Consider the following 27558-nt stretch of genomic DNA (forward strand, 5'->3'; position numbering starts at 1 on the left):
CCTGATGTGCTGACAGCCTATCTCATTTCTTGAGACCCTAACAAGCCAGCAAAGTACAAATACCCCCCAAATGACCCCTTTTTAGAATGTAGACATCCCAAGGTAGTTAGTAAGAGGCATAGTTAGTTTTTTGAAGTTGTCATTTTTTCCCACAATTTTTTGCAAAATTAAGATTTTTTTTTATTTTTATTTTTTTCACACCAAATTGTCATTATAACAGGTTATTTCTCTCACATGGCATGTACATTCCACAAATGACACCCCAAAATATATTCTCCTACTCCTCCTGAGTATGGCGATACCACATGTGTGAGACTTTTACACAGCATGACCACATACAGAGGCCCAACACCGAAGTAGCAACTTCAAGCATTCTAGGAGCATAAATTACACATCTAATCTCTCAACCACCTATTACACTTTTGAAGACCCTGGAGCACCAGGACAATGGAAACGCCCACAAAGTGACCCCATTTTGGAAAGCTAACACCCCAACGTATAATCTATGAGGCATAATGAGTCTTTTGAACAGTTCATTTTTTTCCAGATGTTTTTGGAAAATGTGGAAAAAAATAAAAACGCATTTTTTTTTACAGAAAGTTGTCCATTTATAGGATATTTCCAACACATAGCATGTACATAGAAAAAATTACACCCCAAAATATATTCTGCTGCTCCTCCTGAGTATGGCGATACCACATGTGTGAGACTTTTACACAGCGTGGCCACATACAGAGGCCCAACACCGAAGTAGCAACTTCAAGCATTCTAGGAGCATAAATTACACATCTAATCTCTCAACCACCTATTACACTTTTGAAGGCCCTGGAGCACCAAGACAATGGAAACCCCCACAAAGTGACCCCATTTTGGAAAGATAACACCCCAACGTATAATCTATGAGGCATAATGAGTCTTTTGAAAAGTTCATCTTTTTCCAGAAGTTTGGGGAAAATGTGGAAAAAAAATGAAAACGCATTTTTTTTACACAAAGTTGTCCATTTATAAGATATTTCCAACACATAGCATGTACATAGCCAAAATGACACCCCAAAATATATTCTCCTGCTCCTCCCGAGTATGACGATACCACATGTGTGAGAATTTTACACAGCCTGGCCACATAGAGGCCCAACATCCAAGAAGAACCATCAAGTGTTCTAGGGACATAAATTACGCATTTAATTTCCTTACAATCTATCCCATTTTTGAAGGCCCTTCATATTTCTAGCATATACATACCAAAAATTACACCCTAAAATACATTTTGCTGAGTAATGGGTAAACAAAATATTACCTGTGGTTTTAGTAGTCCAGTTGTCCACAGGAGGAGAGCCCTGATCCAGGCAGCAGGCAGGGACGTGGTCAGCGTCGGTGAATGGAATTGTCCAGGCAGAAATATTGTCCATAGTCAGTACTGGCAGGGTTACAGTCCAGGGTCAGTGCAAGTAGAGACATTGCCAGCAGTGCCAAAATATTGGTCCTGGTAGTAAGCAGGAACATGGTCCAAGTAGCAGGCCAGGAAAGAAGGGGGACAGGGGTAGAGGCTTCTCCCACCCAAATCTCTTTGAAGCCTCCGGGCAACCAGACCCTAATCCGGGAATGAGAAAACTAAAAAACTAGTTTTTTCATCCAGAAAAACAATTCTGGAGCCCCTCACATATGTGAGACCCCTGTGTTCCCACTAGCATAGCAGGGTAAAAGATCAATCCAAGGGGCAGGCAAAAAGCGTGGTCAAACAGTCCAGGGTCAGTTCCAGAGCGGGCAGAAGTAGGTACAGTTTAGTGTTAGGCAGAAGCATAGTCGTATAACAGGCCAGGGTCAGTTCCAGAGCAGGCAGAGGTAGGTACAGTTTAGCGTTGGACAGAAGAGTAGTCGTATAACAAGCCAGGGTCGGTTCCGGAGCAGGCAGAGGTAGGTACAGTTTATCGTTAGGCAGAAGAGTAGTCGTATAACAAGCCAGGGTCAGTTCTGGAGCAGGCAGCGGTATGTACAGTGGCATAAGAGGTGTGGCGGTAAATGACAATTACGTTTACCATACTTTCCTAATAATTTAGAAAAGAATGGTAACGGCGGAAACATTGATTGAAACAAAGGTCTGGTTGGGAAGGACAGTCAGGGCAATAATATATAGTGTCTCTTCTAGTTCCTGCTTTGGTGCACACACGGCATCTCTTCTGACGTTTTCGGCCTGATTCATGGGGGGGGGAGTTTATCAATATAGTGTCGTTCATGGAGTCTGCTCACGCAATCAGAGCGAATGACATCTGGTGAATCGTCAGGGTACAAAAGGGAGGAGACAATTTCTTCTTGGTAATAAAGATAAGATAAGGGGTTACTTGTAGATTTACGGTAAACGACATAAGTGTTGTAAATGGCCAAACTGAAAAGATATATGGAGACCTTTTTGTACCAATAGCGGCTTTTTCTTGTGGGAAGGTATGGTTCGAGCATCTGATCATTGAAATCTACTCCCCCCATGAACAGATTATAGTCATGAACACATGCCGGTTTTTGGACAGGGCCGTTTCTTTTGGGGATTTCCACGTAGGTGTCATTATGTATCGTTGAGAGCATGTGGACGTTTCGTTTGTCCCTCCACCGGATAGCCAATACTTCTTCATTCCGCAAAGACGCCGTCTCCCCTTTTTGCAGTCTTTCCATAATGAGCCTTTGCGGGAAACCCTTCCTATTGGGTCGCACTGTACCACACGCTGGAGTGCCCATCCGGTGAAGGTTGCGGAAGAGGGGCAAGCTAGTATAGAAGTTATCCACATAAAGGTGGTAACCCTTTCCAAGGAGTGGATATACTAGCTCCCAAACAATCTTTCCGCTGGCTCCGATATATTCTGGACATTCAGGGGGCTGCAGTTGGGTGTCCTTCCCTTCGTAGACCCGGAAGGCGTAGACATACCCCGTGACCCGGTCACATAGCTTGTAGAGCTTAACCCCATATCGGGCCCTTTTGTTTGGGATAAACTGCTTGATGCCAAGCCTGCCTGTGAAGTGGACCAATGACTCATCCACGGAAATATTTTGGTCGGGGACAAATAACTGGGGAAATTTCTCTGAGAAAAAGTTTAGAAGTGGCCGAATTTTAAATAATTTGTCCTGTGATGGGTCATTTCGGGGAGGGCACTGGTCGTTGTCATTGTAATGGAGGAAACGCATTATCCTGTGGTATCTGGTTCTTGACATAATGGATGAAAAGACTGGCATGTGGTGGATGGGTTTTTTGGACCAATATGAGTATGATTCATTTTTTTTTGAGAGCCCCATGTTGAACGTTAGGCCTAAAAATAATTTAAATTCCTCCACTGTCAATGCTTTCCATTGATAGGGACGGGCGTAACTTGAATCAGGGTTGTCTCTTATGAATTGCTGTGCATAGAGGTTGCACTGGGCCACAATGGAGGATAATAGGTCTGGGGTAAAAACTAAATTAAAAAAAGGGGCAAAGTTCTCTGTGTTCACCTTAACACCTGGCTGGGCGGTGAAAGGGGGGACGTTTGCTGCTCCGGAATTGGGGGGAAGCCACGTAGGGTTTTCAAGGGCATAGGGAAGGCTGGCATGGGTCCTAACCCTTTGGGGCTGAGATGACACTCTGCTGGTTATTGGCCTTTGCTGCAGTGGTACTTCATTTCTCCTGGATGGTACTGAGCTGCTAGTTGATGCCACTGTATTTCTGGTGGATGGCTGCGAGCTGCTGGTTGATGCCACAGCGCTACTTGTGGTAGCCTGCTGCCCCATGTCAGAACGCCTTCGTTTCATGGGCACACTTTGCTCTTCCTCTGAATCTGTAGAAGACCCAGTGCTTCCAACCGGTTCATATTCTGAATCAGAATCAGAGAGCTCCCCGCTGCTCTCGTCGGTCAAGCACATATGTTCGTATGCCTGCTGAGTGGTAAAAAACCTTTTTGCCATACTGGTGACTGTGGGCTGTGGTGACAAACTATGGTAGGGAAACTGGAACAGATATGGCTGCACTGATGGGTGCTGATGAGATGAGGCTGGTCTAATGAGTGTGCACTGATGGGTACTGAGGGTGCACTGATGGGAACTGATGAGGGTGCACTGATTATCTGCCACTGATATGCACTGATAAGGCGGCGGTGATGAGGATCCACTGATGAGCACTCACTTATGGGCACTATTGGGCACTCTAGTGGCACTGATGAGCGCTGTAGTGGTGTAGATGAGCACTATAGTGGCGCTGATGTGGTACTGATGGCACTAATGTGGCACTGGGCACTGATGGCACCGATGGGCACTGTAGTGACACTGGGCACGGTAGTGGCACTGACGGAGCACTGGTGGCACTGATGGAGCACTGGTGGCACAAATGGGCACTGTAGTGGCACTGATGGTGCACTGACGGACACTGGTGGCACAGATGAGCACTGGTGTAGCACTGATGAGCACTGACAGACACTGGCGGCACAGATGAGCACTGTAGTGGCACTGATGGAGCACTGACGGCACTGAGCACTGTAGTGGCACTGGTGGTGCACTGATTGGCACTGATGAGTACTGTAGTGGCACTGGGCACTGGTGTGGCACTGATGGACACTGGCAGCACCGATAAGCACTGTAGTGGCACTGGGCACGGTAGTGGCACTGACGGACACTGTAGTGGCACTTATGGACACTAGCAGCACCAATGGGCACTGAAGTGGGGACTGTATTGGCACTGGTGGAGACTGTATTGGCACTGGTGGGGACTGTATTGGCACTGGTGGGGACTGAAGTGGCACTGTAGGGGCACAGATGGGTACTGTAAGGGCACAGATGGGTACTGTGTGGCACAGATGGGTACTGTGTGGCACAGATGAGCACTGCTAGGCACTGCTGGGCACAAGAAAAAAACGACACTCACTTTAAAATGTCTTCTCTCCTCACACTCTGTAACAGGGTGAGGAGAGAAGAGAAGGAGACCTTTGAGTGACCTGTTTTTGTTTACTGTTACTGTTTATTGATCGCTCCCTCATTGGAGGGAGCGATCAGGTGGTGAAGAGCCGCTTTCATTGGCTCTTCACCGCGATCTCTGTTGCGCCGGGTCTCCTGGACCCGGCAAGCACACACACTCCCGCGAGCGCGTCGCAGGACGCGCGCGAGACACGGAGGTGTACGAGGACGTCCCATGGACGTCCTGTCACAATAACCCGGCCGCGCTGTAGCAGTATTTCTGCTATGGCGCGGTCGGCAAAAGGTTAAAAACAACCATGCCATCTTTTTCCAGAGCAGCCTGTATTTCTCCTGAGGTTACCTGTGGATTTTTTCTTTGTATTCTTAACAATTCCTCTGACAGTTGTATCTGCAATCTTTCTTGGTTTACCTGACCTTGGCTTGGTATCAAGAGATGGCTGAATTTTCCACTTCTTAACCACTAGCCGACCAGCCGCCGCAGTTATACGGTGGCAGGTCGGCTCGGCTGCGCGAGATCACGTAGCTATACGTCATCTTGCAATTCAGCCAATAGGTGCGCGGCGCCGCTCGCCCCTGGTCCCGACGCACGTACCCGGCGGGCGCGATCACTGCCGGGCACCCGCGATCACTCATTACAGAGCGAGAACCGGTAGCTGTGTGTAAACACACAGCTCCCGGTCCAGTCAAGGGGAGAAATGCCTGATCGTCTGTTCATACAATGTATGAACAGAGATCTGTCATTTCCCCAAGTCAGTCCCACCCCCCTTCAGTTAGAACACACACAGGGAACATAATTAACCCCTTCCCCGCCCCTAGTGTTAACCCCTTCACTGCCAGTGGCATTTTTATAGTAATCCAATGCATTTTTATAGCACTGATCGCTATAAAAATGCCAATGGTCCCAAAAATGTGTCAAAAGTGTCCGCCATAATGTCGCAGTACCGAAAAAAAATCGCTGAGCGCTGCCATTACTAGTAAAAAAAAAATATTACTAAAAATGCCATAAAAATACACCCTATTTTGTAAACGCTATAACTTTTGCGCAAACCAATCAATAAACGCTTTTTTTTATGAAAGATATGTAGAAGAATACGTATCCGCCTAAACTGAGGAAAAAATTTTTTTTATATATTTTTGGGGGATATTTTTTATAGCAAAAAGTAAAAAATATTATTTTTTTTCAAAATTGTCGCTCTATTTTTGTTTAGAGCGCAAAAACTAAAAACCGCAGAGGTGATCAAATATCAACAAAAGAAAGCTCTATTTGTGGGGAAAAAAGGACGCCAATTTTGTTTGGGAGCCACGTCGCACGACCGCACAATTGTCAGTTAAAACAACGCAGTGCCGAATTGCAAAAAGTGCTCTGGTCTTTGGCCAGCAATATGGTCCAGGGGTAAAGTGGTTAATAGTAATCTTTTCTTTCATGCTTACTACTGAAATTAAAACTGATTTCCAGGAATCCAGCCACTTTGAAAATTTGTATTAATAGTTAAGTCCAAGTAGCTGCATGACATCACCTCTATTATCTCTATTATTTACATTTGACAGGTTAATTGCTCTGCCTAAAGACATTCTGGGATCTGAGAGGGGAGAAACACATGCAACAGCTGTGCCCGCCCCTCCACTCTGTTGCCCATTCACAGAAGCCTTTGTATTTTGTGAATTTGTTCACATTCTGTGATTGAGCAGGAGGAATGGAAGGATGGGCATAACAGCTGCAGTGACTCTCCTGTTCAAGATGCAGAACTCAGAAGGGTCAGCGTCTCTCTCCTCAAGAACTACAGTATTAGCTGCCTTCCCGTAGTACTATATAGCTGCCAGATATAAATAATAGAGCTAAGCCCAGTAGGTTTCATGCACCCTGGTGGACTTTACTTATAGTGTGCCTTCATTTTTTACAAAGGACCAGAATTACAGGAATTCAGCTTTATCTTTGTCATATAGAGCTGGGGAAAAGTTAAAAAAAAATCTGTTTTAGTTGTCAAGTACACTGAATATGCAACATAACTTATTCTTGTATTTATTAGTATATGTACAAAGGTTATGTACCGTACTCATAACACTAATGCCGCGTACAGACGGTCGTTTTTTGTGATAAAAAAAAACGACGTTTTAAATCATGAAATAAAACAACGTTTTTGAAAACTTAATTTTCAAAAACGACGTTGCCTACACACCATCGTTTTTTCAAAATGCTCTAGAAAAGCGCGGTTACGTTCAGCACTCTTTTCCATTGAAGCTAGCTTCATAACTTGCTTCTGAGCATGCGCGGGTTTAAAAACATTGTTTTAAACGTCGTTTTGCCCACACACTATCATTTTAATTGACACAAAAAATGACGTTTTGAAAAACGACACAAAAAATTCAAGCATGTTCGAATTTTTTTTTTGTCGTTTTTCAGAAGACATAAAACAACGTTTTCCCCACACACGGTCATTTTAAATGACGTTTTCAAAAACGACGTTTTTTTTCATCACAAAAAACGACCGTCTGTATGCGGCATGAAGTATCGTGAGTTGAGTTTTAATATTTTAGCAGGTGGTCCAGAGTCCTGACATTTTTACTATTTTAAAAAAACAAAAGGATGAAAAAGATTGGTCTGATTATTATAGAACTCTCTGAAGTTCATCAAGGCCAGTTATGCAACTTCATGAATTACCTGTATGTGGAAGCCTAAATGTCATTGTAAAACAATATTTTTACTACTGCAGCACATTTAATCCTAGGAAGTAAAAGTCTGTGCTTGTGTGTAGAGCTAGGGTTTTACAAAGTGATTGTTATCTGTACTTTGCCCTCTAGTGGTACATTTTTACACTAGCTTGCTTTTCAGATGTGGTCATATTTTTAGCCAGAACTAACGGACGTGAAAAAGGCATTTTATCACAATCAATGTAGATCAAAGGATCTAAAGACCGAGGGCTAGATTCAGATAGGTGAGCGGATCTTTAGATCCGCATAGCCTATCTGATTTACGTTACGCCCCTGCAAGTTTTTTAACTTGCGGCGGCGTAACATTAAACACCCCGGCGGAATTCAAATTCCGCAGGGTAGGGGGCGTGTAAAATTTAAATCAGGCACGTCCCCGCGCCAAACGAACTGCGCATGCGCCGTCCGTAAAATTTCCCAGCGTGCATTGCTCTAAATGACGTCACTAGGACGTCATTGGTTTCGACGTGAACGTAAATTACGTCCATCCGTATTCGCGAACGACTTACGCAAACAACGTAAAAAATTAAAAACTCGGCGCGGGAACGACGGCCATACTTAACATAGGATACGCCACACATAGCAGGGGTAACTTTACGACGGAAAAGGCCGAACGCAAACGACGTAAAAAAAATGCGCCGGGCGGTCGTTCGTTTCTGAATCGGCGGAAATCCTCATTTGCATATTCGCCGCGTAAAAAAAACGAAACGCCACCTAGCGGCCGGCCTGGAATTGCAGCCTAAGATCCGACGGTGTAAGACACTTACACCTGGCGGATCTTAGGGATATCTATGCGTAACTGATTCTCTGAATCAGTCGCATAGATACGACCGGCAGAACTCAGAGATACGACAGCGTTTCAGGAGATACACCGTTGTATCTTTTTCTGAATCTGCCCCCCTATCTCCTGGAAAGCTGAAAACTTTCCTTTGCATGGGGCTGAACCTGCATTGTAAGGATTTACCTGTGCATTTATCCTGGGGGTGGGGGGGGGGGCAGCGCTCTCCTATGCTCCAGGTGCTATGCTCCCTGCATCGATCTTGATGATGAGAGAATATGTCTAGTAGTGCAGAGGATCGTGTTCTTTTTTTATCCCTAGTTTTATAAAATAGGCAAGGCATTGTAACTTTGTCAGGTTTTGTTCCTCCTTTCCAGGGCTTTGTTAAATTTCTAATCACTTTATGTCCTGCTGAGAATGGTTTTACCTGACAGGAAGTAAAGGAATATCAGCAACAGGGACAGATAGAAATGGTGTTGAATTGTCTAGACTTGTGCTGTCCAAACGTCTTAAAAATAGGATCTTAACCATTGATGTGTGCAGCCTATTGCATTAGGGTGTGCACCCCAGAGCACAAACAGACATGCTTGTATATCCCCAGAGCAGAAGATGGTGTCAGTAGAGCAAAGATTGGTGTCAGTAAGGCAGCTCTTCCTGTCAGAAGGGGGGGGGGTCTGTGCTGATAATCGGCACATTGATTATCAGCACAGCCCCCATCAAAAGGTGCCCATCAGCCGCCAATCAGTGCCCAACACCTGCCACCCTGTCCCCATAATAAATAAATGGCAGTACCAATCAGTGCCTACAACAGTGCCCAAAAAAGTGCCAATCAGTGCCCCATCAGTAATGCCTGTCAGTTCCCCATCAAAGTGCCAATCAGTGCCACCCACTAATGCCTGTCAATAGCTCCTCATCAGTGGCAATAATTTTTTTTTTTAATTGTCTGTCTTTTTTCGTTTATAGCGTAAAATTAAAAACCGCAGAGGTGATCAAATACCAACTAAAAGAAAGCTCTATTTGTGGGAAGAAAATGATAAAAAATTTAGTTTGGGTACAGTGTTGCATGGCCGCGCAATTGTCATTCAAAGTACGACAACGCTGAAAGCTAAAAAAAATCTGGGTAGGAAGGGGCGAAAGTGCCCAGTATTGAAGTGGTTAAGAATGAAGGCAGGAGTAATCGGTACAGGTCACTCACTGTGTTCATTCAGAAAAGGAAGGCCAGTTAATTAAATATTTACTAGGCCCCTCGCCACTACTGAGAGGACAGGAGGGAAGCTGGCAGCACTGCAGGGGGGGGGAACAGATGTGTGGGGAATCGGAACAGCACAGGGTAATTAGATTGTGGCTGGGCACAACCGGCACACCCTGTGGGCACGACTATGATTTTAACCTTTTCCAGATTGGTAAGTATCAATAACTGATTTTAAGAAGTCCATAGAATTTGCTAAGCCATTATACACTTTAACTAAACTGTTGTTAAAGTCAAACTTAGCGAAGAACCACATTTCTGTTCTTTAAACACGACAGGACCTCCCATGATTTTAATTGATTATCATGCTATAGATTTTTCTCTTCAAAAGAACTGAGAAACCTAGAGGTTCCCATATATTCCCAGACAAATACAGTATGTAGCTCTGGATTATTCTCTTCGATAAATAAATTAACAAGTACATCTCTATTGTTTAGGTAAAGTGATTGTAAACCCTCACATATACCCAGTGAAGTGAAAAGCCTCAGATGCTACATAGAGATGAAACAAATCTCCCTACATAAGTTTTACTTGTATATCTGCTGTCTTCCCCTTTCTACACTCTTTGGAAAGTTAAAGGCAGATCATGTTAAAAATCTTTCTTCCTCTTTCAGCAGTGGGTGGGGAGTCTGCACTTACACAGTGTGAGAGCTGATTGGAGGAAAGGGGCACACACCCCCTCCACATAGGCAGAGGAACAAAGGAACATGCAGAGCTGTATTGTGAATCGACAAGCTCCCTGCTAATCTCCCTCTAAGCTCCCTTCCGACACAAATTTTCAACTGCTGTTATCTCATGTGTCGCAAAACTTGTCAGAAGTGACTAATGCTGATAACATGGGAATGGAGCACAGAGAGAAATGACAATTAGAGTTTTGGAGAGAGAAAAGTAAACACTACAGATAGATGTGCTTAGGCCAAATTTAATGAATAGGATTTACAACCACTTTAAGGTTCTCCTTATCTAGCTGTGGACCTGTAAATAAAAACAGACTATACCCTAGGCCATATTTATGCAGAAATATAGAAATTTTGCAAAATAATTCACATTCTCTAAAGCACAGCTGTATGTAGCCAAACACTCACTGTCTGAAAAGAATGTGATAATACATCGGTAGCACCATCTGTCTGAAAGAAGAACTATATTGCCATGGCAGCCAAAGAAATTCCAGTGGCCATTTTTCCATCTTACAAAAGTGTTACTAATCTTTATTTATTTTTTATGTTTTTCAGGTTTTAAAGTCAATTTTGCTGTTTCCTACTATTGAAAGAATGGCCCAGTCACCGCAAGGCAAGATCATGACTCCGATTCTTTGCAGCTTGCGATACATTGTCTACATGCCTCTGTACCTGCTCTCTTTCTTGCCAGAAGTCGCAAAGGCATCGCTGGTGAAGTTTGCCCTGCGTGGAATTAAATCAGTGGATGAAGCTTCAGTGACTGCTTCGCTGGACCTCTTCAGGGTGGAATGTTCTGGTGAGCAATACATCAGCCATTTTGGGGTCACTAGGAATCAGGAGTGGAGGCATTTCTGTTCTACAGACACTTATAGCTAGATTAAGGTAGGGGCGCGCATCTTTAAGGCGGCGTAGCGTATCGTATTTACGCTACGCCGCCTTAAGTCAGAGAGGCAAGTACTATATTCACAAAGCACTTGCCTCCTAACTTACGGCAGCGTAAATGGGGCCGGCGTAAGCGCGCCTAATTCAAATGAGGATGCGGGGGCGTGTTTTATGTTAATGTTTGGTGACCTGACGTGATTGACGTTTTTTACAAACGGCGCATGCGCCGTCCGTGTACATATCCCAGTGTGCATTGCTCCAAAGTACGCCGCAAGGACGTATTGGTTTCGACGTGAACGTAAAGTACGTCCAGCCCCATTCACGGACGACTTACACAAATGACGTAAATTTTTTTAATTTCGACGCAGGAACGACGGCCATACTTAACATTGACTAGGCCAGCTATTTGTTCGACTAACTTTACGCCGGGAATCGCCTTACGTAAACGGCGTATCTTTACTGCGACGGGCGCACGTACGTTCGTGAATCGGCGTATCTAGGCATTTACATATTCTACGCCGAACTCAACGGAAGCGCCACCTAACGGCCAGCTGAAAAATTGCACCCTAAGATACGACGGCGCAGGCTGACGTATCTTAGCTAGGTTTAAGTGTATCTCAGTTTGAGCATACACTTAAACTTACGACGGCGCAGATTCCGAGTTACGTCGGCGTATCTACTGATACGCCGGCGTAACTCTCTCTGAATCTGGCTATTAATCTGTTCTTTGTGCATTGATTTGTAGACAAGAAACACAGGCTTGGACACCGGATAGAAAGACTGCTATGGTGTTAAAATAAAAGCAGCTTTTACTACAGCAAGCTTAGATTGTCAAGGCCTACCACAAGCAGTTGGAGAGCTTTACCTCTCCACAAGTGGTAGGCCACAGCCTGCTCCCATGGTGTACAGCAGAGATTAACAACTTTTGTCAAATTCTAACCCACATTCCGCAGTGTAGTAGTGGTGAGCCACACAAATTAAAAAAAGTCAGCAAAATACTTAAGGTAATAAGCACGTTAAATGCTGAAATTCTAGGGAAAATCAAAAATCATCAGCTGTCACTTGTTTTAATACAACAGTTTTCCTAGTACAGACAGGGCTAACCACGGCCCATCTGTACCATGTGATTAGCTCTGACCAATTACAGCTAATAACAACAAAAAAACTGGATAAATCAATTGAATTTAGTAAAATATAAAATGAAATAAATGAAATTCACTGCTATAAGTGATCTAGTAAAAAAAAAAAAATCCTGATCATTTCCCCCTGTATAACTTTCCTACAAACTAAATAATATAAACTGATTTGGGTTATTTTCACCAAAGAAATATAGCAGAATACATGTTGCCCTAAATTTATGAATAACAATTATGTATTTGCAAAATTTTATAAAACAGAAAAACACTTTATCAGAATTTTCAGTCTTTTTTATTTATTTTGCAAAAAATAAAAAACCCAGTGGGGATTTAATACCACCAAAAGAAAGCTTTAGTTATGTGAACAAATTGATAAACAATTTAGTTTGGGTACAGTGTTGCATGACCGCGCAATTGTCATTCAAAGTGCGACAGTGCTGAAACCTGATAATTGGCCTGGGCAAGATAAGCATGATTTTTTTTAACAAAAAACAAGATAATACGGCGCTAATATTTAAACCTGTGAAAAATATATATGTGAAATATATCTTAAAAAGTTGAATGCAACATTCATAAAAATAAATGTAAAATAAATGACCAAAAGAATGATCAAAAATTTTGATAAAAGAATTGACAATATAGTAATTGACAATATGGTATTCAATGTGACAAATCCAACCATATAAATAAATGAAGTGACAAAGAAATAGTCCATAAAAAATCAGTGCAAATTAAGTCCAATTAAGGTGAGCATCTGTGATTAATCAGGAAAGGGATCCTCCACCAAAAAGGTCACCCAATGTGTGGGAAATGAAATCTCCTTACCAGAGACAAAGACCGGGCTTTCAACGGTCTAATTCAGCATAAGGATGTTTAAAGTCTTCCTTGAAAAGACTATTCCAGACACTGCTATGAATCACCAGTATTGATAACTCCAAAAGATAGAATCCCATTCAAATCCGCTCCAGTTAAACATTGGTGTTCATAAAAAATAAAGAATGGTAGGAAACCACATAGTGCATTACTGTGTAAACATTGAGCTTTAATAAAAACAGGTGTGCACTTACAGCAAAAACTTTGGAATCTCGCATGTGGGATATGGTATCGAAGGGATGGCGTTTCCTCAAGCCTCCGTTCGCTTCGTGTCTCCGTCCGTCGCGTGTCTCTCCCTCTAACGTGATGACGTCACTGTGGCTAAGCTCCTCCTACGCGTTTCGTCGCAATACGGACGTCTACGGGGATAGGCTGCCTGAGAGAACGTGATCACGAAGCTCATTATATATAGCCTCATCCGCCATGATGGAAGAGGGCAAAATCAATACGAGCTATGGGAAAGAAAAAACGGAGCGTGCACGTGTTAATGTGCGACGCATAAACGAAGCTAATTGTGGGAAGGAATGTTAATATTCAGATAGATGCCATCTTGTGGACAAAAGGGAGTAAGACACGTGGACGGAAAAAAACGAAGCAAAGGATACTATAGGAAACACCATCGCAGCTATCAATGACTTAACATCTCTTAATGAAAGTATGACATGCAAGGCCTGTACAACACATATCTCCTCTAAACATGCACAAATACATATATGTCATGAATCCTATATGTAATTACAAGATCATAAATTTCTTGATATATTTGAATTATATTTGTATATTGAAAACATTAGAAGATCAAGAAAAAAAAACCAAAAATATGATAAAAATATTAAAAATATGTTAAAAACATTATTAAAAAGAAGATGGACATAAAAATATGAACATAAAAAATGTGGACGGGAACAAAAACTAACTAAGCATTATTTAAAAAACAATTAATGTCCCAATCCACATTTAACCCATGAGGCCTATATGATCGCATATTGAAAATCCAGCGGGTCTCAAGCTGGGAGATAGTGCGCACTTTATTTGTACCCCTCCAGTGTGGACGTAATTTTTCCATAGGTAGAAACAATGTACCATCAATACTTTGGGCATGGTGCTTCGCATAATGTTTAGATAAATTATGTTTAGAGAATCCTCTACCTATGTTACCTACATGTTCATTTAATCTAATATTAACAGCTCGTTTGGTTCGTCCTATGTATTGTTTTTTACAGGGACACTGTATTAAGTAAACCACATGGTCACTTGTACAGGTAATAAATGTCTCAATGTCATATATCTTAAGGGTCTGAGTAGATTGAAAAGTAGTAAGCTTACGTCCCTGAAATGCATTAATTTTGCAAATATTGCATTTTCGACATGGATAAAAACCCTTCATTTCTTGAAAAAAATTTACTACTTTAGGAGGATCTATTATATTTGGGGCAACCTTTAAACGTAATGATGGTGCTCCTCTAAAAATTACTATGGGTTTCTCTGGAATGATCGATCCCAATATCTGATCATTCTTTAAAACACCCCAATGTTTTCTTAAGATCTTTTTTACAGAGAAGTGTTGGTCAGAGAACCCAGTAATTAAAGCGAAGCTGAAAAAATCTTTATTATCAGTATCTATCTTTTTTGTGGTTAAAAGCTGATCTCTATTTAAAGTACTGACAGTCAAAATAGTTTCATCAATACTGTCTTCTTTATAGCCTTTATCTAAGAATTTCTTCTTTAGAATTTGGGCCTGTTGTTGAAAATCATGTAGGGAGGTACAATTGCGTCTAATTCTCTGGAATTGTCCCTTTGGGACAGCCTTAAGCCATTGTGAGTGATGGCAGCTCGTAGTAGGGATGTATGCATTGCGATCAGTTTCTTTAAAATGGGTCATAGTAGTTAATGTCTCATCTTTAGCAATGATAATAAGATCCAAAAAATTAATTGTGGATGCACTAATATCATATTTTAAAAAAATTCCTCGGTCATTAATATTTAAGCTGGATAAAAAACTATCAAGGGATGGGGTATCACCTTCCCAGATCACCAAAATGTCATCAATGTAACGTTTCCACAATTTGAGTTGACTTGGAGGGTTGACATCAATGACTTCTTTTTCCCAGAAAGACATGAATAAGTTTGCCACACTAGGGGCAAACTTGGCGCCCATTGCTACTCCGCATTTCTGTAAATAATAATCACCACCAAACCAAAAATAATTATGGCTGGTTGCAAACACCAAAAGGTTAGCAATAAAATCTCTTTGAATAACTGAAAGTGACTTATCTTGCTGTAAGTAAAAACGGACCGCCTCTAGGCCATGATGGTGTGAAATGACCGTGTACAATGAATTTACATCAGCAGTAGCTAATAAAAATCCATTCTTCCATTCACAATCTTTTAGTAAATTGATAACCTGGGTGGTATCACGTAAATAGGATGGGGTGGAAATAACCAATGGCTGTAAGAACTCATCTATATATTTGCCGATACGTGCCGTTATAGAGTCTAAACCACTTATGATCGGACGACCCGGTGGATTGGTGGTACTTTTATGCACCTTAGGCAGGTAATATATCACTGGTACTCTCGGTGCTGATGGAATTAAGTGAGCTTTTTCTTTTTTATTTAGAACACCCAGTGAGAAACCTTCATTTATTAAGGCCTGGAGTTCTTTCCTATATTTTACTGTTGGATTGTTGGCTAAAAGGCTGTAAGTGGTGGTGTCAGACAAAAGCCTATGCATTTCAGCTATGTAATCGCTTTTGTCCAAGACCACCACTCCACCACCCTTATCCGCTGGACGTACAACCAGATCATTACGTTTACAGATTTGTTTCAGTTGACTTTGAAATTCAAATGTATTTCTAGATCTGGGAACTTTCAGGTCCGCTATATCCTTTAAAACAAGCTCCTTAAAAGTCTGTAAAGAAGATGAAATAAAACCTGGTGGGTTATATAAAGAAGCATTTGCCAATTTGGTGTGTCTGGTTGGAACCACAACATCACCAATCGGCTCACTACTTGCTGATGGTAGAGAACCTGCTGGTGCACCTACATATGTAACCCGATTTTGGTCTCTAACTCCCATAGGGTTAAGAAGAAAATGCCTCTTAATGTTCAGTTTTCTAATTAGTTTGTGGGCATCTATGAAGGTCTCGAATTTGTCAAGAGTTCGTGGGGGAGCAAACTTTAAACCCTGACTGAGTAGGGCCTGCTCACCTTGTGAAAGTTGGGCCGAACTAAGGTTAAAGACTCCTGAAATATTTATCTCTTTCTTTTCTTTGGTCCTGACCCTCCTCCCCCCTCTGACACCCCTCTTTCTTCGTGAGGCCTTTTTGGTCTGTTGTTGTCCATAGGAAAAAAACGAGGTGACTGGTTCCTTTCATGCACTTGGGGTGTGTCATATTCACGTCTGAACCTTCTTGAATGGTCCAAATATTCTTCAGGGTGTCTAAAGGTACTAGATTCATCCACTGCGTCACTACCCCCATAATGCATAAGGGGGGCGAATCTGTTTTGGATTGGAACATGATTATTCCTAGGGGTATATCCATAATTCGGACCATTATGGTGCACCCCTCGTGTATCATGATGATCACGATCACGGCCAATGAGAAGCTTACTCCGTTTAAAGAAGATGAAATTTATAAAACTAAATCTAACTCTCTGAAAATCTTTTTAGAAAAAGAGGATCAAGAACAAAAACTGAAGAAAAAGAAAAAGTATAACAGGGATTCTGTTGACTATTCCAATAAATTAGTATTCAAATGGCAGGCTAAGATAGATGAAACTATGGAAGTTGTCTCGGGTTCTATGTCCCATCAGATTAATGCTACTCAAGAAGGCATTATTCCGACACAAATTCCATCCTGCTCTGGTGCAAATTCCAGTATAAGAGGAACTGGTCACACTAACGTCCCCCACACTAATGGCTACACCTCGGTGAAACCTAAAAAAGGTCATAATAGATCAAAAAAACTAAGACCCCGGGTAGAAACACTTGAGGGTCAATATGGGGGAGGTGTAAACCATCATCCACCTCGTAGGAGGAGGCCTTCGTATTATGATGATGACCGTGGCCTCTATGGTCATGTGAGCCATGAGGGCGCTTATGATTCCCCACTGAGAGGCTACCAAGGGTATACTCACTCTGGCCGTGATCGTGATCATCATGATACACGAGGGGTGCACCATAATGGTCCGAATTATGGATATACCCCTAGGAATAATCATGTTCCAATCCAAAACAGATTCGCCCCCCTTATGCATTATGGGGGTAGTGACGCAGTGGATGAATCTAGTACCTTTAGACACCCTGAAGAATATTTGGACCATTCAAGAAGGTTCAGACGTGAATATGACACACCCCAAGTGCATGAAAGGAACCAGTCACCTCGTTTTTTTCCTATGGACAACAACAGACCAAAAAGGCCTCACGAAGAAAGAGGGGTGTCAGAGGGGGGAGGAGGGTCAGGACCAAAGAAAAGAAAGAGATAAATATTTCAGGAGTCTTTAACCTTAGTTCGGCCCAACTTTCACAAGGTGAGCAGGCCCTACTCAGTCAGGGTTTAAAGTTTGCTCCCCCACGAACTCTTGACAAATTCGAGACCTTCATAGATGCCCACAAACTAATTAGAAAACTGAACATTAAGAGGCATTTTCTTCTTAACCCTATGGGAGTTAGAGACCAAAATCGGGTTACATATGTAGGTGCACCAGCAGGTTCTCTACCATCAGCAAGTAGTGAGCCGATTGGTGATGTTGTGGTTCCAACCAGACACACCAAATTGGCAAATGCTTCTTTATATAACCCACCAGGTTTTATTTCATCTTCTTTACAGACTTTTAAGGAGCTTGTTTTAAAGGATATAGCGGACCTGAAAGTTCCCAGATCTAGAAATACATTTGAATTTCAAAGTCAACTGAAACAAATCTGTAAACGTAATGATCTGGTTGTACGTCCAGCGGATAAGGGTGGTGGAGTGGTGGTCTTGGACAAAAGCGATTACATAGCTGAAATGCATAGGCTTTTGTCTGACACCACCACTTACAGCCTTTTAGCCAACAATCCAACAGTAAAATATAGGAAAGAACTCCAGGCCTTAATAAATGAAGGTTTCTCACTGGGTGTTCTAAATAAAAAAGAAAAAGCTCACTTAATTCCATCAGCACCGAGAGTACCAGTGATATATTACCTGCCTAAGGTGCATAAAAGTACCACCAATCCACCGGGTCGTCCGATCATAAGTGGTTTAGACTCTATAACGGCACGTATCGGCAAATATATAGATGAGTTCTTACAGCCATTGGTTATTTCCACCCCATCCTATTTACGTGATACCACCCAGGTTATCAATTTACTAAAAGATTGTGAATGGAAGAATGGATTTTTATTAGCTACTGCTGATGTAAATTCATTGTACACGGTCATTTCACACCATCATGGCCTAGAGGCGGTCCGTTTTTACTTACAGCAAGATAAGTCACTTTCAGTTATTCAAAGAGATTTTATTGCTAACCTTTTGGTGTTTGCAACCAGCCATAATTATTTTTGGTTTGGTGGTGATTATTATTTACAGAAATGCGGAGTAGCAATGGGCGCCAAGTTTGCCCCTAGTGTGGCAAACTTATTCATGTCTTTCTGGGAAAAAGAAGTCATTGATGTCAACCCTCCAAGTCAACTCAAATTGTGGAAACGTTACATTGATGACATTTTGGTGATCTGGGAAGGTGATACCCCATCCCTTGATAGTTTTTTATCCAGCTTAAATATTAATGACCGAGGAATTTTTTTAAAATATGATATTAGTGCATCCACAATTAATTTTTTGGATCTTATTATCATTGCTAAAGATGAGACATTAACTACTATGACCCATTTTAAAGAAACTGATCGCAATGCATACATCCCTACTACGAGCTGCCATCACTCACAATGGCTTAAGGCTGTCCCAAAGGGACAATTCCAGAGAATTAGACGCAATTGTACCTCCCTACATGATTTTCAACAACAGGCCCAAATTCTAAAGAAGAAATTCTTAGATAAAGGCTATAAAGAAGACAGTATTGATGAAACTATTTTGACTGTCAGTACTTTAAATAGAGATCAGCTTTTAACCACAAAATAGATAGATACTGATAATAAAGATTTTTTCAGCTTCGCTTTAATTACTGGGTTCTCTGACCAACACTTCTCTGTAAAAAAGATCTTAAGAAAACATTGGGGTGTTTTAAAGAATGATCAGATATTGGGATCGATCATTCCAGAGAAACCCATAGTAATTTTTAGAGGAGCACCATCATTACGTTTAAAGGTTGCCCCAAATATAATAGATCCTCCTAAAGTAGTAAATTTTTTTCAAGAAATGAAGGGTTTTTATCCATGTCGAAAATGCAATATTTGCAAAATTAATGCATTTCAGGGACGTAAGCTTACTACTTTTCAATCTACTCAGACCCTTAAGATATATGACATTGAGACATTTATTACCTGTACAAGTGACCATGTGGTTTACTTAATACAGTGTCCCTGTAAAAAACAATACATAGGACGAACCAAACGAGCTGTTAATATTAGATTAAATGAACATGTAGGTAACATAGGTAGAGGATTCTCTAAACATAATTTATCTAAACATTATGCGAAGCACCATGCCCAAAGTATTGATGGTACATTGTTTCTACCTATGGAAAAATTACGTCCACACTGGAGGGGTACAAATAAAGTGCGCACTATCTCCCAGCTTGAGACCCGCTGGATTTTCAATATGCGATCATATAGGCCTCATGGGTTAAATGTGGATTGGGACATTAATTGTTTTTTAAATAATGCTTAGTTAGTTTTTGTTCCCGTCCACATTTTTTATGTTCATATTTTTATGTCCATCTTCTTTTTAATAATGTTTTTAACATATTTTTAATATTTTTATCATATTTTTGGTTTTTTTTTCTTGATCTTCTAATGTTTTCAATATACAAATATAATTCAAATATATCAAGAAATTTATGATCTTGTAATTACATATAGGATTCATGACATATATGTATTTGTGCATGTTTAGAGGAGATATGTGTTGTACAGGCCTTGCATGTCATACTTTCATTAAGAGATGTTAAGTCATTGATAGCTGCGATGGTGTTTCCTATAGTATCCTTTGCTTCGTTTTTTTCCGTCCACGTGTCTTACTCCCTTTTGTCCACAAGATGGCATCTATCTGAATATTAACATTCCTTCCCACAATTAGCTTCGTTTATGCGTCGCACATTAACACGTGCACGCTCCGTTTTTTCTTTCCCATAGCTCGTATTGATTTTGCCCTCTTCCATCATGGCGGATGAGGCTATATATAATGAGCTTCGTGATCACGTTCTCTCAGGCAGCCTATCCCCGTAGACGTCCGTATTGCGACGAAACGCGTAGGAGGAGCTTAGCCACAGTGACGTCATCACGTTAGAGGGAGAGACACGCGACGGACGGAGACACGAAGCGAACGGAGGCTTGAGGAAACGCCATCCCTTCGATACCATATCCCACATGCGAGATTCCAAAGTTTTTGCTGTAAGTGCACACCTGTTTTTATTAAAGCTCAATGTTTACACAGTAATGCACTATGTGGTTTCCTACCATTCTTTATTTTTTATGAACACCAATGTTTAACTGGAGCGGATTTGAATGGGATTCTATCTTTTGGAGTTATCAATACTGGTGATTCATAGCAGTGTCTGGAATAGTCTTTTCAAGGAAGACTTTAAACATCCTTATGCTGAATTAGACCGTTGAAAGCCCGGTCTTTGTCTCTGGTAAGGAGATTTCATTTCCCACACATTGGGTGACCTTTTTGGTGGAGGATCCCTTTCCTGATTAATCACAGATGCTCACCTTAATTGGACTTAATTTGCACTGATTTTTTATGGACTATTTCTTTGTCACTTCATTTATTTATATGGTTGGATTTGTCACATTGAATACCATATTGTCAATTACTATATTGTCAATTCTTTTATCAAAATTTTTGATCATTCTTTTGGTCATTTATTTTACATTTATTTTTATGAATGTTGCATTCAACTTTTTAAGATATATTTCACATATATATTTTTCACAGGTTTAAATATTAGCGCCGTATTATCTTGTTTTTTGTTTCTTTGTTTACTATGGTATTTTAGTATTAATACTGGCAGCTTTTCACAGAAATTAATTTTTTTCACTGTTAATTTATTTACACGATAGCGCAGTGTTTTTTTCTGTCTATACAGAGAAATCCCTTTCCATGATTTTTTTTAACCACTTCAGCCCCGGAAGATTTTCCTCCTCAATGACCAGGCCATTTTTTGCGATATGGAACTGCGTCGCCTTATCTGACAATTGCGCAGTGGTGCGACGTTGTTCCTAATGGTCTTATTTGATCACCTCTGTGGTTTTTATTTTTTGTGCTATAAACAAAAAAAAAGCAAAAAGTTTTGAAAAAAAAAACAATATTTTATACTTGCTATAATAAATATCCCACAAAAAAGTTTTTTAAAAATGTATTTCTTCATCAGTTTAGGCCAATATATATTCTTCTACATATTTTTGTTAAAAAATGATCGCAATAAGCGTATATTGATTGGTTTGTGCATAAGTTATAGCGTCTACAAAATAGGGAATATATTTATGGCATTTTTATTAATATATTTGTTTTACTGGTATTGACGGTGATCTGCGATTTTAAGCCGAACTGCGACATTGCAGCGGACAGGTCAGACACTTTTGACACATTTTCGGGACCATTGACATTTATACAGAGATCAGTGCTATATAAAATTCACTGATTACTGTATAAATGTCACTAGCATGGAAGGGGTTAACACTAGGGGGCGATCAAGGGGTTAAATGTGTTCCCATCATGTGTGTGTTTCTAATTGTGGGGGGACATGACTGACTAGAATCTAGTCAGAATCTAGGAACACATTTTACAAGTACTTACAGGAAAGATACCGCAGCAAATACTCTGCTACAGGCGGAAAGTCACCATCCACAATGGTAGAAAAATGGGATCCCAATGGGGGAATTCATCAGGATCAAACGTAACTGCTCGGAAAACTCCACTTTTCAAATGGAAGGAAAAGAACTGTATGCTAGATTTCGGGAAAGAGGGTACTCTCACCGACAAATCAAGACAGCGAAACGAAAAGTAGCCGCACGCAGTAGAAAAAGTCTTCTTCTTAGAAAACCACATGACAGTAACACCAACCAAAAAGGTGAGAGTGGACCAGTGAGGTTAATCACTACCTATGGCTCCCAATGGGACAAGGTAAGAGAAATACTTTCCAAACATTGGGGCATTCTCACCAGCAATAGAAGCTTAGCAGACATTGTCGGTGAGCGCCCAAAAATGGTGGCTCGTAGAGCGAAAAACTTGGGCGACATCCTGGTCCAATCGGAATATGTCAGACAACCCAATAAAACATGGCTGTCTGAGTACCCACGAAGTCTGGGTATGTTCCCCTGTACGAGATGTCAAGTCTGTCCCTTCGTCGACAGAACACGCACCTTTATGGACGCTACTGGGTCCAAAGAGTACGAAATCAGGGATCTCATCAACTGTTCGACCGAACGAGTTATCTACATGATAACATGTCCCTGTAAAAAGATGTACATAGGGAAAACCAAAAGGCAGCTTAGAACTAGAATAGGCGAGCACCTACGAGAAATCAAGAAGGAGAAAGATAGTGACAGGGAACCTAAACAGGAGAGTCCAGTAGCACAGCATTTTGCGGAATTCCATCAGGGCAAACCGGATGGAATGAAAATTAAGGGCATATATGCGTTGCATCTGCCCACGAGAAGGGGTGATTTTGACAGGATACTCCTCCAGAAAGAAAAGTGGTGGATCTTCACCCTTAAAACTCTCATGCCTCTTGGCATGAACACTGAATTAAGCATGCAACCCTTTCTGGACCAGTAGACTGTCAGCCCCCCCCTTCTCCCGATCAAATCCTTACTCTATTGTGATCCAGCTTTGGATATACTAATCCGGCCTTGTCCTTAGCACATATGTATATCAGTCCTTTAGAGCAAATATATACTTTATGGCATACATACTGTACGCCCCATGGGGCGTGGACCCTGTCTCTGTCTTTACCCCTAATACCGCAGGAGGGCGGATGAGTGTATGCTCTTCTGTCATCCCCCCTCTTTCCTTTTGCTTTTTCCTTTTGTTTGTCCTTTTCCTTTCTTTCTCTTTTTGCTCCCATATACTCATATATGCTGAACCCAATTATGTCTTTGCGTACTATATGTACACACATATAACATATGGGTTTTTGACTAATAGTATGAGTATGATGATTGATCTGCCTTGACATAACCGCCCATGTCTGCCTACCCGAGCTGATTTTTCACTTACATCTTACATATTATATCTCTTTGTTTTCCTGGTTTTCTCTGTTGTTAGTCCTTATAGGGTCCTTCATAGCCCCTTTTGGAGCATGGGCTCTGCACGGAGCACCAGAAACAAACTATATATGCAAAGTTGTGATCTCATCATAAGTATACACTAAGCAGGGTCACCCACAATATATTACTCCCCTTTCAAATTAAATTACATTATCGGGCTAAACTATATATTTTTAGGGACCCCTATCTGTAAGTCTTTCTGTTTAACTTTGACGCTCTTCGTGCATCCTGAGAGATTTAGTGGCCAATTTCTATTTGCCATTTAATATACTTATGTAGCAATTTTATGTATGTCCTGTTATATGTGATAGGCTTTATGTGTTTTGTGAGATTGGTTTGAGGCATTCAGCACTGAAATGACACCCAAGTCTATCAAGCGGAACTCCGTATTTCTCTATCCTTCAAATCAATGGGAGACAGGCGTGCGCCGATAGCATATAAAGGAGCGACGCACGCTTGTCTCCCACCGTCCAGACGAAGTTACGTATCAACACTACGAAACGCGTTGACGTCATCACGGCTCCGGACGCCTCTCTCTCTATGCCCCATAGCAGTGGGAAACCGAAGCGGTGACTTGCGGGAACACGCAAGTAAGAAGAAAGTGAGCGGATGCTCCGGATGAATGCTGGAAAGCACCAAACACTTGGTGCGCACTGAAGCCACATACAGACCACTTCCAGAAGCATATAGCTGGACCTGCCAGCTCAGCAGATCAGTGGGAACAGCATCACATAACCGGACGGCACGGCTGTATTATCCTCCCCGCATGCTGATGTACATTGGCGCATCTGACAGTCTACAGACGCCAACTGCAGCGATTGGATCACACAACAGCAAGGAGGCAGCCAGTAGCCAACGGATTCCGGATCTCTGTGAACTAGTGAACTTTGCTGGTAAGATCGTTTCATTATCCTGTTTCCACATGCTATGCTGATATATGGAAGTCTATAACACAGACCTGCAGTGGTAGTATATAAAACCCCTTCATCAAATCTTGCATCCAACCGCTTCACACATCGGAATCTTTGAAATCCTAAATAGGAACAGCACTATACACCCATCTTGCAGGCAGGGCAGCCCAGACAAACTTTTATTATTTTTAATTTTTTCAAAACTTTTTTTCAATTTGTAAATTCATTCTAAGTGCAAGCCCAAACCTTAATATAGATGAACCTTCACTGATCTTGCCATCAGGTTCATACATGCAAGATCAAGACTTTTATCCAATTCAGATCTGTTTATTCAAGTTATCCACTGCAGGGGTACTCTTGCTGCCAATTCTCTCCATTTGTATATTAGGCTAATCGCCACACACACCATATCGGATTTCCGATTAGAATTGACAGCAAAAGTTTCCCATCTGGCGTCCGGATTGCCACAGTCATTTTTGTCCTGTATGTTTGTTATTGTTTGTGTCCTTTATGTGCTGTTTGTTGCACGCTATATGAATTAGCCTCATACGTGCATGTTTCTTGGCCGGTCAACTAATATAGGTTGTTACTATAGCTACCTCAGCTCTTATAGTGTTATACTTGTATTACTGTCCCAGGTGTATTAATTATACCATGTAACTTATAATTATTTATTAAACTTAATTTTTTACTACACAGACTGTCCGTCACTGCCATAGTAGCCTCTCGGTTGTCCCAGGGGTCACCACCTCTTGGTCTCCCTGTCGGGGCAACAACCTTTCTTTTGTATATGCCTGTTACTGGCTACGGCTGTGTTTCCCTAACTAGAGGAAGCGATATTGTGTAAATAACTGGGACACTCATATCTACAACACAGTGTGGTAGAGGAGGCTTCGCTCATCCTTCTCTTTTATATGAACACATTTAACCCCTTGATCGTCCCCTAGTGTTAACCCCTTCAATGCTAGTGACATTTATACTGTAATCAGTGAATTTTATATAGCACTGATCTCTGTATAAATGTCAATGGTCCCGAAAATGTGTCAAAAGTGTCTGACCTGTCCGCTGCAATGTCGCAGTTTGGCTTAAAATCGCAGATCACTGTCAATACCAGTAAAAAGTCACTAGATAGAGGAGGAGACATATTGCTGTTCCTGATTAGTAGGAACAGACAATCTGTCTCCCCTCTCTTCCTGTCAGAACAGGGATTTGTTTTTACACGCACATCACTATTCTGGCTCTCCTGTCCGTGATCACGCATGGCCGGCAGTCATCGTGACCGCCGAATACGCACATCAAGTCCCCCGTCGTTTAACGGGCAAAGGATGGGGGACGGTATTTGGTCAGCTAGTGGTTAAAATGTTAGTTCACCTTCTCCATGACGTGGTCTCTTTGACCAATCGGAATCACTCTGATTTATCCGGGAAGCCCTACAAAAAAAACAAGAATGGGGATTTCACATTCCCGGACTGCTGCATCGGCTACATGGGCACTGACAGCTTATAACCCACAAAGGTAAGTGCAGGAGACACTGGGGAGGGCATAAGGGGTGTATTCACCTTTTAATTTTTTCAGAAAAGGTAGACTTACACTTTAAAGGTTCAGCAGATTAACCTCTTCCCGCCCACCCAACGTCATATGACTCTGTCAGGTTTGAGTGTTGATATCTGAATGATGCCTGCAGCTACAGGCATCATTCAGGTGTCTTCTTTTTCAGCCGGCAATTCCCTTCACCGTATGAATAACCAATGTGGCTGTTCAGCTGCTTGATCATTCTTATAGGCAGAGGGAGGGGTCGTCCCCCCTCCCGTTGCCCTCCGGTGCGTCTCCCGGCTCACCCCTGCTATTGGCAAACTGGAGAAGGAACCAACCGGAGCCGGATGTTAACCATAGACATTTCTGGCGGGCCACATGGTCCCCGAAGTCTCGTTTGGAGGCCGGGCTTGGTGTTATGACGTCACGCCCAGCCTCTGCATTTGAAAAAATGCCACCGCCTCGGTTGGCAAGCCAGAACCTTTTTTATTTCTTTTTTATTTTAAGCTTTCCTGCCTAGAGGGGAGGTCTGGGAACTTATTGACCCCATATCTCACTGTAAAGAGGACCTGTCAAGCACTATTCCTATTACAAGAGATGTTTACATTCCTTGTAATAGGAATAAAAGTGATTTTTAAAAAATGTATAAAGAAAGCATCAAACTAGAAAAATAAGAGTAAAATTAAGCGCCCAGTCCCCGTGTGCTCGCTTGCAGGATTGAACGCATACATAAGTCACGCTCACATATGTAAAGGACATTCAAACCACACATGTGAGGTATTGCCGCAAACATTAGAGCAAGAGCAATAATTCTAACACTACACCTTCTTTGTAACTCAAAACATGTAACCTGTAAAAATGTTTAAAGTGTCGCCTATAGGGATTTTTAAGTACCAAAGTTTGGCGGCATTCCATGAGCGCATGCCATTTTAAAGCATGACTCTATTTACTCAACGTAACATCATTTTTCACATCATGCAAAAAAATTGGGCTAACTTAACTGGGTTTTTTTTTAAAATCCTTTTGAAATATTGCTGCGCAAATACTGTGTGAGATAAAAAGTTACAAGGACCGCCATTTTATTCTCTAGGGTCTCTGCTAAAAAATACATATATAATGTTTTGGGGTTCTGTGTAATTTTGTAGCAAAAAAATGATGGTTTTTACATGTAGGAGAGAAATGTCAGAATTGGCCTGGTAGGCAAGTGGTTCCTACAGTCGTAGGAAGTAAAGTTATCTTTTTTCCCCCTTCTTCCGTCTGACCAAATATATATCTAAATCAAACTGTCTCCACACACAGGAATCTACATTATCTCTGGACAAAATCTTCATTTCGTTGACCATCCCTGCACAGTAAAACCCCATTAATATCTATAAAGTCATCTCTAGAACATCTCCTGTAAAGCACGGACATGGCCAGGAGAAAACAGGATTATTCGACTGACCTGAGCTTAAGGCC

The 27558-nt window shown here is 41.6% G+C and overlaps 1 protein-coding gene across 2 annotated transcripts in view; it reads left to right on the forward strand.

Moving 5' to 3' along the window:
- The window catches only part of LDAH (lipid droplet associated hydrolase), a 318623-nt gene that overhangs the window by 198659 nt on the left and 92406 nt on the right, over positions 1-27558 (forward strand). For both annotated transcript variants that reach the window (XM_040348529.1, XM_040348530.1), the window contains exon 5: positions 10892-11132. In XM_040348529.1, the coding sequence (XP_040204463.1) occupies positions 10892-11132 (241 nt within the window). The remainder of the gene's footprint in view (positions 1-10891; positions 11133-27558) is intronic.

Source organism: Rana temporaria, chromosome 4, assembly GCF_905171775.1.
Source record: "Rana temporaria chromosome 4, aRanTem1.1, whole genome shotgun sequence".
NCBI lineage: Eukaryota > Metazoa > Chordata > Amphibia > Anura > Ranidae > Rana > Rana temporaria.